Source organism: Pseudopipra pipra, chromosome 18, assembly GCF_036250125.1.
Source record: "Pseudopipra pipra isolate bDixPip1 chromosome 18, bDixPip1.hap1, whole genome shotgun sequence".
Taxonomy (NCBI): Eukaryota; Metazoa; Chordata; class Aves; order Passeriformes; family Pipridae; genus Pseudopipra; species Pseudopipra pipra.
Window position 1 is genome coordinate 10,740,824 of NC_087566.1, and position 15,715 is coordinate 10,756,538.

Genomic DNA, 15,715 nt, shown 5'->3' on the forward strand with positions numbered 1-15,715 from the left:
CACCAATGTCATTGTACTGTGCACACCATAATTTACCAGTGCTCCCCATCTGTAGGGTGGGAGCACAAGGCAAGGGAGATCTTTAAGCTCTACTTTGTGATTTGCCTGAGCTGTTGCTTGTGAGCTCTCAGTGTGCTGTGAACTAAATAACTCTGTGCTCTGCCTGATATCTCAGACATTATCCACGTCTCTGGCAATTACTGACTTTTAAAGTAATTTCTGTATTAGAAAATTAGATGTCTTTTCTAGAGTGACAAGAAAGTTCATGTAATACCAATACTGCAATATCTCCAAAGCATTTCTTAGTGCAAAATCACTTGCAGAAAGGCTTCCAGAGATAATACAGAGGTCAGCAAGACTTTCTGTCTGCATGGAATTATCTGGGAATATCAGTTTTCCAGGAAACTGATTCAAGATATGGGAAGTACAACGAAAGAAAATATTCTTTTGAATGTGATGAACTTTGGGCAAATACTGCTGACCTAGAAAGAGTGTCCACATCAGAAAAATCACACTTAGGAACTGACAGCAAAGGTACCAGGCTTAAAAAGCAAGATCTGAAGGAAGGAGTATATTTGTTTGCTTCATCTGGAAGAGATCCTTCCCATTCTAGAGGAGCTCACATGTTGATTAAAGCACAGAGGAACAGTTTGGCCAAAAATGCTGCTATGCCAACATGAGGGGGACAATTCAACACCCCAGCTTCCCACACCAAGTAGGGAAGCTGGGAAAAAAGGGAATAGCAGTGGCCCCAGGCAAACTAAAGGTTTCTGGGCATTTGTTCTCCACAAACCAGTGACAGCTTTAGCTTTCGAAAAACGGGAAAGGATGGTCAAATGGTTTCACCAGTCCCACTTCCTCTAGAGACTGTGAGAGGAATCCAAGCCTACTGCTGCTCTTGCTAGTGGAAGATACAAGGGAAGAAAATTAGTAAAATGGGCATCCAGAGTGATGTTTTGGAAATCACTCTCCTTATGTTGTCTGATTGCTGAATTCTTCTGGCCTCTCTGCAGCTGTAGTTCTGTATAGAAGCTGCTAAGCTGCAGTGTTATGAGCAAAGGTTTAACAAAGGACAGCCTGGAATCTATTTATTTCCATCTGCAAATTTAAACATCTTTCTATTCAAATTTGCATAAGGAAAAGTATATTAGAATCCAGATGCTCATGGGCTTGGAGGGACGAATTTTGATGCCTCAGTTACAGACCTGAACTGCTGTGTTGGAAAGTCAGTGAAAAGTCTTCCCTCCCTAAAGTGAACTCTGTCCTGGCATTTTAGTGTTTTTCAGTTCTCCTCAAACAAAATTCCGCATTTCATTATCTGAGGACTTTTCTTCAGCAATCCCTGCTTTTCTAAAAGGTCTGAGCAAACAATCTGTGATCCAGCAGTGATGAGAACAGCACACAGGGAGGCATTTCCAGTCCAAAGCTTGTAAACAATCAGAATCCCACATTCCCCAAGAACAACACAACATATTTGCAGACCTCCACTCATCTTAGGTCCAAGGAGGCAACCCAGGCTTTTGGCTGCATCCTTGCAGTTAGAAACAGGACCAGCTTTCCAATCAGTTTTATCTGACATATGAGGTGGTCTTGTAGAAGGTACTTGACTTCCCTGCTTCTCCTTCACTTTTTACACTTTTTAATTAGGTTGTATTCTCAACTTGCCAACTGCCAGCTGAAGTGGAACCTCAGTCTTGGTCAGGATCATTAATCACAGTATAAGAAAAAAAGGCATGTTAGTAAAATTTAATGATATTTCCACCACACCCACTCACGCAGTACAGATCTTAACCTATTAGTAATCTCATTTTCTTAGACCCCAAACCTGCATCTTTCAGAGTGGAAATGTATCAGCATAAAGATTTTAAATAATTTCTAAATGTAATGATGAAATTGCTTTTTGTCCTTTTCCTCAGTAGCCAAAGACTATAATGATTCACTCCATTTTTAATGAAGTCCAACCCTTAACGTGCCAAAAGGTTGGGTAATATTACAATGGAAGCTTCATTTTTGCTCAGTCCCATTGTAGCAGGATATCAGCACCAGTATTTTCAGGCTGACACACTCTGGGGGCAAGAGCTCTTTGGATTTGCTCTTGTTGACTTTCAGTTAATTTTTTTTTCCTTAATTCACTTTTACAAACTCTACCAGGGTGCAAGATCATGTCAGTATTTACTGATGTCACACACTCCCACTCCAGGTTATGGTTCACACATTTGGCACATCTACCCTTCTTTTACCCCCTTTTTGAGTCCTTTACCTTCCAATTTGCTGAACCTACAGTCTTTTCCCCCAGAGATTACAGCAAGTGTTCACAGGACCACAACAGCTCAGTGTGGCTGAACAGAAGTGGTCCTTGAACAGAATTTGGTTGCAGCATAAGGATCATGGCATGGAAACTTTGGGAATCCGTGTTCCAAACCAGCTCATGAAACAGCAGATTTGGACCATTTTATTCTCTTTGCATTTTTTCCAGTTAATACCTGAAAGAAGATTTTGTAACCTCCCTGGTAAGTCATAAGCTTTGCAAAACTCCAATCGTGGGACATAAGTCAGAATGTTTTTTTCAGATATAGTATTTGATAAATTAGTTCATATGTTTGCACAGCTTTTTGTATAAACATTTTGCTGGCTGTTCCAGCCCATATTTTATTATCACTCTGTTACCCCAAACCCCCTGTTCTTTTTGTATCTTTTTATTACTCAGATGGAACAATATCACATTCTGATTTTGTAACACGCTGTATATTCTGCGCGGGTGTGAGAATTATTAGAGAAGCTGTTCCTCGTTTGAATTCCCTCAGCCAGAAAATATTATTTGTTCAACAAAGTAATGAATTTTAGTATAATAAAACAGCATTTGCTCATCGTTTTACTAATGGCTGGTGTTTCCAACACGAGAGAAAACAACTGCATGTGGAAAATACAAGCAAGCCTCGAGTTGGTTAAAACAACTATCTCAGCATCAGAAAATGAGTGGAGCTTTTAAAAATCCCATTCTTTACGTGGAGCTGTACGACAGGGCCCTCTGCCGTGCGAGTCCTGGTAGGAATGGCAAAACCAGCCGGGCAGGAAAATCCTCCTCCCGCGGTGGAAGCTGCACAACTGGCGCGTTGGGCTTTCGCTGGGGTTTAAAGACCTTTCTCGGAGCAAGAGGCAAGTGGGCGCTATTTACCGCTCACTGCGGGCTCCCGAAAAGGTCAGACAGATCGCCTAACCCTGTCAGGTGGCAAAGCCATCTGGCTCGATCTCGGGCTGATCTGATTTCTGTTTCATAAACTGAACTCCCCAGTCCCTTGAAAGAGAGACAATGGCCTTTTCAATGGCCTGAGCTCTTTCACCCTTTGTTGCTCTGTTTAAATAATATATGTCTCTTTGGTCTTTTGGCAAGAATGCTTGACCTTGTAAATGTGACCATTCACGGTGCTCTGTGGTGCTGGAATGTGCTTTCATAATACTCGAAGGCTTCTTTATATTATCTAAGGCAAATGTTTGTTTATGAAAGTTGAACTAAAACATTCACATGATCAAAAGAGAAATGAAAAGGCACCTGGAATGCACAGTAAAAAGATCCCTCCTAAGAGGAAACTTCTCTTGTTTCAGCTACTGTTCTGAGTCCAATTAGGACAGATGAAAACATTTCTCTCACTTAACTCTGAAATTAGAAAAGGAACAGGAACGATACAAAAAAAAGAAATAAAATCACAATTAATATCCTGACTAATTTGCTCTCCTGTATTTGTGAACTGCTGATACACTGCTGCCAACAATTATATTAGTCCATTATAATAGTGGCAGCAAGGACCCTGGTGACCTTTCCTTGTGCCCTGGGGTACAGTTCCATGGGCAGCCTCACAACCTGCTGTACCTGAAAGGGACAAACCTGCTTCTTTTTCCCTTTTTCTCTGTTCTGCCTTCTCATCTGCTCACAGCTGTCTCCCTCACACTGGCTATGATGCTTTTTTGGAATCTTCACCAAACTGGTTTAATTTGTCAGACAAGCAGCAAATGATTTGCATTTTCTTTATCAGCTATTTTTTTCCTGCTGCTCACGTGAACTGAAACATTTTGGGTGGGGAGGGGGCACTGAACACCAACCTCAGTGCAAGGGAACCAGGAGGGACAGTCAGTGAGGAGGCAAAGAAAAGCAGTGGAGCTGGCACAGGACTTAGAGTGGGCTGTAAGTCTTGCTGTTCTTCAGGATGTGAGGAGACAGGGACTGCTGCAGCTGCAAGGAGGAGTCAACCCTTCTGCTCCCTTTCCCACCACTCACCAGCCTGAGCTTTCCTCCTGCTGCAGCCACAGCCAGACAACACAACCAGAGCAGGTGGCAGGGCTGGGGCTGCACCCCCAACAACCAGTTCCCTCTCCAGTGCAAACCTATGGTTTTCCTTTCCCACTTTAAAATACTGCTCAGTGTGGTCCCTGAGTCAATGCATCAAAATTCTTCCTCTCTCTTTCTACTCCTCCACCCTATTTTCCCCAGTTAGAGCCAATTAAAAGTGTGACCTAGAAGAAAGTCCTTAAGGACCATAGAGCCTGCGTAGCTTCTCACTTTGAATTGCCATTAAGCTTGTTAATAAAGCACTGTAGGTAATAATAACCCCAGCTGGAATTTCTTAAAAGGTATAGGCACTTCTCACTATCATCAGCTAAACCAAATAAAATTTCCCTTCCCTCACATGGCTGTTTTACGGGATCGGTGCTATTTATATTAAGCAGCTACCTAAATGCTCAGACTGATAGCTTAAGCAGGGGATTTTTTTTTTCTCTTCTGTTAATATCATATAATTCATTTGTAGCTCTGATATTCCCAGCACTTCAGATTCAATCTACATTAAATAAAACCCTTCATAACATGACTGAAGTGTGGTCTTGGAACAACACATGCACAATTTCGAAATTACTCTCTCTAGTGTTGACAATTGCTAAGGCTGAGAAATGAAGCTGGAAGATTATTAAAGGTAATTATGCTCTCTTCTACTCTTCATCTGAAATTCAGAACTAGCCCTAACTGCTGTAGCACCTACAAGCTTCATGACAGAATCTCTGCAGTACCTGAGAGGAAAAGCTGCTTCCTGTGATGTGGAGCACTGTTTCACAGAGAAACTTAAGTCCAAGGTCTTTTAATTTGGTACCCAAATGGAACTGAGATGCTGAAATGTATTCTGAGGCTTTCTTTTTATCAAACCTATCAAATTAACAGAAGTTGGGTAGCTAAGAAAGGTGGACAAAACAATAAAGCAGCAAGATCTGGTTCGGTTTGGCCATTTAAGCTGCGAGCATAGGAAATTCAGCAGAATGTGATGTTAAAGTCATTGTCACCCATCAGAAGGAAAGAGCTTTTGTGAATTAAATGACAAACATCTGCTGACTGATATTCTAGAACACTTCAGACCTGCTATTGGCCTTGTAAGTCAGGAGGTGGATTTTATAGAGCTTTTTGGAGAACAAGGTTGGTATTTCTACCTTCTAAGGAGAAAGAAAGGGGCATTAAAAATATCTAGTGGTTGTTCTGTCAAGCAAAAACATCACTTCAGGAGACTGAGCTGCTTTTTGTAACCATGAAGGCTGATGTATCTGCTGCTAAGGAGGGAAGCACAGACAGACTTACACCCCCTCAGGAGTTCCTGCGGATCTCAGGGCATGTTACAAGTGTATGTCATCACTCTGGGGATGTCAGAGGCCAAACTGACATCCACAAATATTTAATGGGAACATAATAAATAGTCTCTGGCTCATCTGTAGAGTCATATTGCCTTTTGTTTTTAATCAAAATTCTAATTATGGTAACGGTGATGGTGGTTTCTGCAAGAAATGTTCAGGGCTGGCTGTTGTCCAGCAGCCTAGTTCTCTACAGCTTCTCACCTGAAGTTTGTCCCTCACTTCAACATCCTTCCCTCAATGCCAGTGATATCTATGGGATTGGTGACACTTGCAAATCAAAACACATCCAGCTTCCTTCTGATGTTCATCTAAGTTAGTCTGGAGGCATCTTTGCTGAGAGCTCAGCATGGACAGTTATCACCTCTTTCTTTTTCTTCTTCTCCTTCTCATTATGAAACTTGGTCCTTTTCAGGTTCATGTAAATAATGAGATAAAATTGCAGAGTAGTTGAGATTGAGAGAGACCTCTGGAAGCCATCTAACACAAGCCCTGAGACATTATGAGTCATATCTGAGGTGATTTCAGCATTTCTGCAGTCAAGTAGAATGCTCTGGCAGAACCTCATAGTGTGTTTCAGGCCTTCAATTAATGAACAACAAAATGGCTGAACAGTGAACTCTGGAGAGTGAACTGAATTTTCAAAGTTTTTAATCTCTGGACACACTCATAAGGTATGGCTTAGTTCTACAATTGCTTCATTTTATGATATAATTTAGGCACGTGGAGGAAGTTTTTGAAAGTAAATAGGCAAATCAAAGTCTTTGGAACCTTCAGAAGAGCCAAGAAGCTACAACAAAAGAGTTTCTGCAGCATATGCATATGTTTCTTAAAACCTGTCTAGATGGATATCCTAATCCATTAGATGCCTAAACAGGTTTTTTTAATACTTCCCCAGTTCTGTTTATCTGTGGGTTGTTGTTTTGTTGCTTTTTTGTTTGTTTGTTTGTTTTTTCTAATATTCCCTAACAGAGTCAGCATTCTTATACTAAAAAGACAGCTGTAATCTAAAGTGCCATTAAAAAATCTGTTTGTTGCAAATTTCCTTCCTTTGATTGGGAAAAAACAATAAAAACATGCAGAAGTAACATCTAAAAGTTCCTACTCCTTGCTAGATTACTATTAATTTTTAACTAGGACTATTTAATTGCATCTTCACCAATTTACAACAGTTATTGGCTGCAGCAATCAAACAGCTCCTAAAGCAATTTGAAGTATTATACTCTTGTAAGGCCGTGTTTGTTTTGCAACGTTTTCTTTATAAACTAATATGCATTAGTTTAGAACATTATCCCTATCAGCCTTGGGGACTGTTGAAAAGCAGTAGTTATATGAAAGATTGAATTTCAGCATTTCAGGTCCTATTATGCCGGGTAATTAAACGAGAGCCTCCGCTAATTGTGCTGCATCAAAGCCTGACAATGCCTGGGAAGAAAGCGGCGCGTTCCATTCATTAAGCAAGGATAATATGCTTGTTATGACCGAATAATCCATCCCGATCGGGGGAGCGGGTTCGGCGGGGACGGGACGCGGCGGTTCCCGGAGCGCTCCCGGCGCGGCCGCGGGGGCACCGCGCGCTCCTCGGCACCAGGGGGAGCTGCGGGCACTGCGAACCCGTCCGGGAAACCCAGCCCGGGAAACCCGTCCGGGGACATCCCCTCATCCCAAACCTCGGCATACAACACCTCCACAGCGACCCCGCGCTCAAACCCGCCCCCAAGGAGATGTCCCCCCGCTCGCTGCCCGGGAATACGCCATGGATGTGACCGCGCTACCACCGGCACGGCGGGCCGGGGATGCTGGGACGAGACTCCAGGGACCGGTAATTGTTCCCACGTGTTCGAAAGCAAGGGGCTGAACTCCAGCTCAGTGTCACGGGGTTCACCCGGATTAGCAATTCAGCCACTTTGAAGTGGATATCCTTTTCCAGGATGCAGCCCTGCAACAGATGCGACTTGAGCATTTCAAAGCAATTCCAAACGTGCGGCAGGGAAGTGGCAAACGCTTTTGCGATATCAGGCACAGTTTTTGTTTCTTAAGTTAGTAAGTACATGTGAAGACAACTAATCGTCTTAAAACCGAAACCAGGAGGCTAATTCACATCACAGAAAACATGCTGCAGTTCCATACTTATTAAATCCCATCTCAGGCACATGGTGTGACTCTTGGGGATGGTCCTGTGCATGGCCAGCAGTTGGACTCAATGATCCTTGGGGGTCCCTTCCAGCTTAGCAGATTCTGTGCTTTACTTTGCTTTATGCAACTAAATATAAGAGAATTACTAAGAGGGATCAAAACCACTTGTGGATGAATTGTTCCAAAAGTTATTCATTATATGTAAGTGCTACAATATATACACATGAAAAATGCTATATAAGACACAGACATCACCAGTTTATAGATTTCCAGTGTAGTAGAATCTACAGCTCATAATTAGCCCAGCAAGGTCCTTCCCAAGAGTATGTAGTCCCAGGTTATAATACTTGGATAAAACAAAGAAACAAAGAGAAGAATCATTACAGATGAAAAAAAAAAATACTGCCAGGGATTTCAGTAAGTATTTACTGTATAAAAACAAATACTTAGTCTTGGCTTTGTTCAAATTCTGCTATATTTTCTGTCCTCAACTGCTGAAGTCATATTAGTGTTTTATGTCTCTGGAAGCTAATATTCCCAAATATTATTGGTAACTGAGTATTTGCTACGAGTGTGGATGCCTTGAAATCTGACCATTATAATACAGTTATCACAGTTTTGGAATTAAAACAATTAAGGATCATGGCATCACTAGTTACGTATAAAACCACTGGTATTTGGCCTTAGAATAGGTACCAGATTTGTGGATGCTCAAAAACAAGCCTTTCACTTGCAACCAGAAATTCAAGTGTTGAAAAGGTTCACAGATCCAGATATGCTTTGTGTCAAATGCCCCATTTTAAGGGGTATGCCCTTTATCTTGTTGTTGCTTTCCTGGATCTGTTTCCAAGAAGCTTCTCATTGATACATTTGGCAAATGGTGGAGTTAGAGGGAAGATACTTCTAAACTTGCTTTACTAAACTTACTGTGAAAAGAATTAGACAATAAATACCTAAAACCATGCTAGCCACATGCCATTTTGTCTCCATTGCTACCAAAATTTGCCTCATTTTGGGAGCAGTGTCAAATGGTGGGACAGAAGTCCACATATTTAATCCCTTTGATATCAGTGATTGAATATTTCCTGGGTTTCTGTACGCTCATTTGCATTTTGAGGAGTGGTCTTCTGGTCAAAAAAGTCACCTCTTCAGATCTAGAGCTGAAGGATCTGCCCCCATGGCACCCATAACTTTTGATCCATGCAGCAGATACCTATTGTGTACTAGGAAAGATCACAGCCAGGTGAGCTGGTTCCTTTTACAAACAACAGTCTCTTGGGATCCCAAGTCCCTGTTAAAAACATTTGTCAACCAAAGAGATGACAATGGCAGGCACTGTGGTAGAAAAACACATTTCAGATGTACTGAATATGAAGGCAGGCCATGCTGTCTGCATTCAGCACGAATGACTAACTGTGAGAGATACAAGTTATATCTCTATTACAAGGATAGATGCTGACACTGAAGTGTAATAAAATCATTTTAAATGGCAATACTCCTAACTGCAAAACAAAGCACAGGAGACAGAAGAGAGATGATAATGCACCCAGGTACAAGGATGGGAGAGAACTGAATGCTGAATATTTTTTTGTTCCATTCCTTTATGTGCCTTCAGATCTCTGGCAGAATTTGGGGTGCACCCCTCTCCCTTTCTTTCTGTTGGAGTCCTGTACATGGGACAACACAGAATGTAATTTCAGTATGGACACTCGCAGTGAAGGGGCCACAATCACATTCCAAGGATTTAACATTCTGTATTTAAAGAGAACGTGTTATGAAAAGTATAATTCAGAATAATTACAAAGGAGTGAGCAGAGGGGCACACATTAAATGAGAAAGCTATTTATTTACTTAGTCCTAATAATTTAAAGAATGGTAGAATATATATGTAGCTTTTTCCTCTATGAGTCCACACACAAACTACATGGTGTCATTATACACATAAGGACACTGAGGGAGTGTAGGTGACTTGTCTAAGGTCACGCTGAAAGACAGAGTCATTTGTATGATGTAGTGCCCTGATAACAATACATGGCAAACTAAAACTAAAGTTAAATGTGCCTGTGAGTAACAGGCACAGCCAGAGCTAAATGATCACATCCAAACCCACTCACATGTATCGGGGCAATCCTTGGGTTTGGCTCAATTACAGAGTACTGGCCAAAGATTACTTTTCATTACACAATGATTAAAATCAAGGTTACAGACTGCAATGTCTATTATACTCAAGCATGTCACGAGAGCTAAACTGCTGCAACATCACAATCCCAACACCTGTTTTCTAAAGTCCTATCAGGTTATTCCCTCTGACACACTTTTGCTTCCAGTCCAGTCTTAGGGTTGGTTGACAGGTTTTCGATTTTCTTTTGATATTGAAAATCTGCCCAGCACAAAATTTAGTCATTTTTCCCCCTTAAACCTCCATGTTTTTATGTTAAGAGAGTAAAATCTTGTACTTCAACTATTTTCCATTTTATGATGAACATTATACATCCCAGGTGCCATATGAGACAACTTTATAGCTTCTGCCTTCCCTTACAAAAAACTAGCAATTTGGACAGCTGTAAGTACCCATTGTAACGCTCAATCACCTACACAAAGTGGTACTTCTCAAAGTATACCATCATGCTTTCACCTGAGAAATGCTGGTGAGATACATCTGAGAAATGCACAGAACTTCTGCAAGGATGTCATGGGTGCATCAACAGAACACAAACTGTCCAAAGCACCTCAGTGCCAGGCTTGGAGAGCTCCATTAGCAACTGCTACCTGCACATGCAAATAGGAGCTTTGGTTTGATGGATTTTTCTTTCTGCTTTCATTTTTTCAGCAGTGGGCCAGTGAATTGGCTGTGAGAGACCTCAAAGGTTGCATTTTCAGCTTAAAGTACATTATATGGTACATTCGAAAGTATTTGGAGGCTGCCTGACCCTAAGAAGTCAGCTTTGGCCCACTGCCACTCTCCTTGCTCCTGATCACGTTCCTTATTTCCTTGCATTTATTGCAGGGAATAGACCACATGTAAGACTGAAAATTTCGGGTTTGCCCATTAAAAGTCAAGAGAGCCCATAAAGACTTCAAATCTCAAACTCCTGAGATTCTCGTAGAACTACACTAAAAGGATCTCTTGATGAAATATTGACTACAAGTCAAACCCCAAAAAATTGTGACAAAATCTATGGAAAATTAAGTTATGTGCTATTCAAAATTAAGTTCATGCTATTCATTTGCTACATTCAAGAGAAATGCCTTGAAACATCAGTACTAAGATGTGCTGAAGTCTAGGGCTAAACTAGTGGTAAAAATCACTGGAAACTAAAATCCCTAACTAATTCCCTTTATTCACTTGAGTAACCCTTTGACAAGGTAAGACCTGGACTTGGGGATGAAATTTCCATAAACTTCAGTGTGAACAGAATCAAACTCTTAGGACCAAATTCCTCTCCATTCATGTTCTCTATTTTCTGCAAACTAACCTGAAAGTCAACTGGATAATCTGAGGAGCAGCATAATAATCACCATGAATAAAATGTCAGAATCTAACTTTAAACCTACAAACCCACTCTGGAGCCACAAAACATCACAAAAATCCAAACAGATTCAGGATTGCAAATACTTTAACATATAGAGAATGCCTTTGCCTACACATTTAGAGACATAATTTGGCCTGTATCGAAGGTAAGTAATGACATTTTCTGTATTATTTCATCTCAGTATTACAGTTTCCTTTTTCAGGACTCCTTATATCCTCTCCCCTGCCTTCAGACACTTCTTTGTTTTTATGCATGGTGTTAATTGTGCTGTTGCCATAAATTGTTCACAGCAACCCATATATTTAATTATAAATGCATTAAGCGATAAATTCATCTGAGATCTTTGAATCTGAGTGTGATTTGTGTACTGAACTCCTTCGAGTCCCTTTGAAAATGCAAAACTAAATAAATCATCTTAGGCAGAGCTTGTATTGAAAATTCTGGTATTGAGTTACTGTATCTACAATGACAGGAAATCAAATTTCAAAGGAATACGAATAGTTGTAGCAAAACCTATTCCATCCAGACGTCTTTACCATCTTTATCACCTTGTTATCTGACTTCTGCCTCTTATCCATAAAAGTCTCTGCCAATGGGTTCAATGTGCAACTTTCAAAACTTTCTTCAGAGCATGTTATGCAAATAACACCAACACTCCAGTTCAGACTTGTTAAATACTATCTGTCAGTATTTCTGAATAATCTCATGCTCCATCCATTTATATCATACTGAAATTTTCTTCACAATTCAAAGCAGTTGGTAGTTTATGAATGATGATAAGACTGGGTTTTGGTCCCTTAGTAAAAGTTGCCTTGGAAAGAAATAGCATTTCTTGTCACTGCATCTGCTTTCCCTTATAAATGAGATGAATTGTCTACATTATCTCCAAATTCGAGTGCAGGACATAAATGTTTGATAGCTGCTGTGTTTTACTGTCGACTGCTGGATTCTTTTACTTAAACTCATCTAACAAATATTTGTAGTGTCTAGCAAAATCTACCATCAAGCAGACGAGACCGAAGCTGTTACACATTTTTGAATGAGTTTTCACCAAGAAATGCTTCTTTACATTCTCGTGAGAGGAACTATGTTAAAATTGCTTCCATATGATATCCTTTTTATGCTTTTGTCACATTTAAGTTAGCTGCCACTGACAATAAAATATGGTAAACCAATGTACAAAGCACACTCCTGAAAAAGTTCTCTGCAGTTCCTCCTTGGAAAACCTCTGTGTTTAGGCACTCTTTCTTGGCTTGGCTTATTGAATTGGGAATAATGTACTGCATGAACAATAGCCTTTCAAGAATCAGACAAAATATGTTTTATTCATTTTATTTAGGGTAATATCTAATGATAAACTTTGACACCTGTTTCAAGAACTGACTACAAATAAAGGCTCCCTCACTGATTTTGGTTCATTAGCCAGCCACAGAGGACTGGCTGTATTTGCCCGAAGGATCGGAGCCCAGTTCCTCGGGATAAAAGCAGCAGATTGTAAAATCTGGCACCACTTTAAGGTGTTGCTTTGTCATAGACTGTGTGTTTGTGGATTGTTTCCCTACTTAGGTGATTTCTGCACTCAGAACCTCCAAGACTACAGTATTTCAAATACTTGCTACTTCTTGCTAACCTGCCCCTTGCTTGCTGTGTGCCACAGCTACAGTAAATATTATTAAAAGTATGTTTACAGTTAGGCCACAAATATTTACACTTTCGCCGCATGAAAGAGAAAGAGATGCCAGCTGAAGTTATCCAGGATACCCAGGGGAAAGCGTGAAATTAAATGAATAGGGATGAAAACACTGCCTGCGATTTCCGTTTAGAAGATGGAACTGAATATGTGCACAAAAAAGCAAAACAAGAGCGCGAGGAGGCGGTGGAAGGGCTGAGCCGGGCGGAACGCAGGTGGGCCAACCTGGTTCGCAGTGGGTTTCCCTCTCTCTGGAGGGAAACGCTCACAGTGAGGTCTCGTGTTTTGACGGGGCTCTTTTCTTTCGGTTTTCTCTTTTTTTTACTGTACGTAGCTCTCCAGCAGGGCCGAGGGAAGCGGGAGCGCAGGGCTGTGGCGGTGATGCCAGGGAGGAACCTCTCCCCTCCTTAGGGCCAGTGCTCCCCTTCCTGCCGTGCCTGCCGGGCAGGAGCCCCTCATTCCCTCGCCCCCCGGCGCTCTGAGCCGCTGTCTCACCTCGTCACCGGTGCCGGTCCCGCTCCATCGCTCCCGCAGTCCCCGTCCCCTCACGCCCCCTGAGGGTGGGGCCCGGCGGTGCCCCCTCCCTCCAGCCGTCCCTCCCTCAATCCGCTGCGAGAAAAGTGTGGTGAGCGCGGCGCGGCCGCGGCCCCGCAGACGGGCGGGGAGGGCGCTCGGGGCTCGGCGGGGCAGCGCGGCCGGGGGGACGCGGCTCCCGGACCTTCCCCCGCCCTTCGCTTCGCCCGCTCGGAAAACTTTTTTCCCGGGGAGCGCCAGCGGTGCCGGGGCACCCTCGGGGCGCTGCCGGCCATGGGCACTGCCCGGGGGTAGCGCGGGCGGCGGGGCCGGCGCGGGCGGCGGGCGGAGCGCGGCGATGGCGCGGGCGGCGGGAGCGCGGAGCTAACGGAGGAGGAGCCCCCGGAGCCCCCCGGGCCGCGCCGGGACCTGCCCGCGGCCCCTCGGCATGGCGGGGGCTGCCAGGATGCTGCTCGGAGCGCTGCTCTGCGGAGGTAAGCGGGGGCTCGGCGGGGAGCGCGGCGCAGGCACCAGTTGATCGCGCACGGGCTCCGGCGGCTGCAACTCCTTCTTCCCCAGCGAAGTGTCTCGTTGCCCGCCGTGCGAACTAAATGACCCCGTCCTCCTCTGTCCCCTCGCCTCTTCCTTTAAATGCTGCCGCTGGCTCTGCTTGATTTCTTGTGCTGTGTTTTGAAATTTCGCTGCCCACCCCTCCCGCCCCCCCCCAGCCCTCCGATTTTCTCTCTCTCCTGTTTATTTTAACCATATAAGCTTCCCTTTGACTATGATGAGAAGCGGGCAAAGTTTCCTTTCTCTCATCCTGAACGATGGAGATCTTTACAGATGCATATTAATGACTGTGCAGTGTTAAAGGAGCTTCTCTGTGGGAAGGGGTGTCCCAGTCCCAGCTTGGAACGGAATGTGGGGAGCGGTGGAAGCTCCAAGAGCGGTGCATGACTGTTTAGGAATAGCCTCCTTTGAATTATACCGGAGTTGTGCGGTGGTAGCTCCGGAGCCTGAATAGAAGCCCTGTCACCTGGACTGGACCAGGTGCTTGTTATATCTTGATTAAAGGGACAGCTGAGGAGCATGTTTGGATTAACAGAGAGGTCATTTGAATGATCTCCTGGCTTTTCTCATCGCTGAACTTCTGTGATCAGAGAGTCCCTTTGACAAAGGGAAATCTTCTCTGAAGTGATTCAGGGATGCAAATAGTGCATGATCCCAATAGGGTTTTTTTCTGTGCAGAGTAGAAGGTGACTGCTGTATGTCAACACTTCTTGTTTTCTTGCTCAGACCATGATGGTTGTGGATATTTTATTAAAACATGCCCTTCTCCTTCTTTTCAGGGAGGAGGGGGGGGCATGGTGGTGGAAACTTATTAAGCTATCTGCAATTCCTGCTGTCGTTGCCATTCTTAGGAATAAAAAAATAATTTTGCCTTTTATCCTGCTGGTATTAGTGGTGCTCTTTGACTGCCGTAAGAAGATTACTCCTAAAAGACTCTTCATTGTTTAGTTTGGTCCAGTCCTGCCAACCTCTCTCCCAGGGTAGTTGATTGTAGAGGCAGCCGTGAGAGATACGGAAGTATCTCAAGAGTGAAGCAAGAGCGGAATCAGTAGCAATTCATAAAGGGACTTTTCCCACCCCAGTCGGCAGGAAAAACAAAGTACTTGGCAGAAAATTGCATGGCCTCTTAATGCCGGTCATTTTAATGTACATTAAAATTAATGGACGTCCCGGTGACTTGACGTGCTCTGAAAGTGCTGATGTGAAGAATCTGAAGCACGGGTCTCTGTTTTGATTGCTGTAGCCTGGAGGTGAGAATTGTATCAGCTCCGTGCTCACCTTCAGAGAGTGCACGGGATTAAGGTTTGTAAAGAGAGTCTGGCATTTTCTGAGGCAGCTTTGACAGTCTCTCCATGCATCCTCTCCAATAAGCATTTGCATTAGACTTAATATATGAGTTAGGCACTGATATATGAATATTTTCTTTCTGAAAATATTAGTATAAGAGAAATAGGAGGTTATGCTGCTTCTTAAAGGTGGGAGAAAGTGCTACAGTGGGAGTTCATAAGTAACCCAGCCTCCTCAAAGGAGGCAGGGAGTGTTTCTCCCTGCTGGAACCTGGGTCAGCATTGACCCAGCCATGCTGTAAAGAAGTCAGGAGTGGTGCCCC

At 43.1% G+C, this 15,715-nt stretch overlaps 1 protein-coding gene and 1 long non-coding RNA gene across 2 annotated transcripts in view; one reads left to right on the top strand and one right to left on the bottom strand.

The window, feature by feature from the left end:
* LOC135424205 (uncharacterized) overlaps positions 1-13,596 on the bottom strand; it is a 326,168-nt gene extending 312,572 nt beyond the window's left edge. Inside the window, exon 1 of the long non-coding RNA XR_010435113.1 lies at positions 13,519-13,596. This is a non-coding gene — a long non-coding RNA (uncharacterized LOC135424205). The remainder of the gene's footprint in view (positions 1-13,518) is intronic.
* Positions 13,597-13,883: 287 nt separating this feature from the next.
* TMEM132C (transmembrane protein 132C) overlaps positions 13,884-15,715 on the top strand; it is a 202,185-nt gene continuing 200,353 nt past the window's right edge. Inside the window, exon 1 of the mRNA XM_064675196.1 lies at positions 13,884-14,030. Within this exon, the coding sequence (XP_064531266.1) occupies positions 13,985-14,030 (46 nt within the window). The 5' untranslated portion in view covers positions 13,884-13,984. The remainder of the gene's footprint in view (positions 14,031-15,715) is intronic.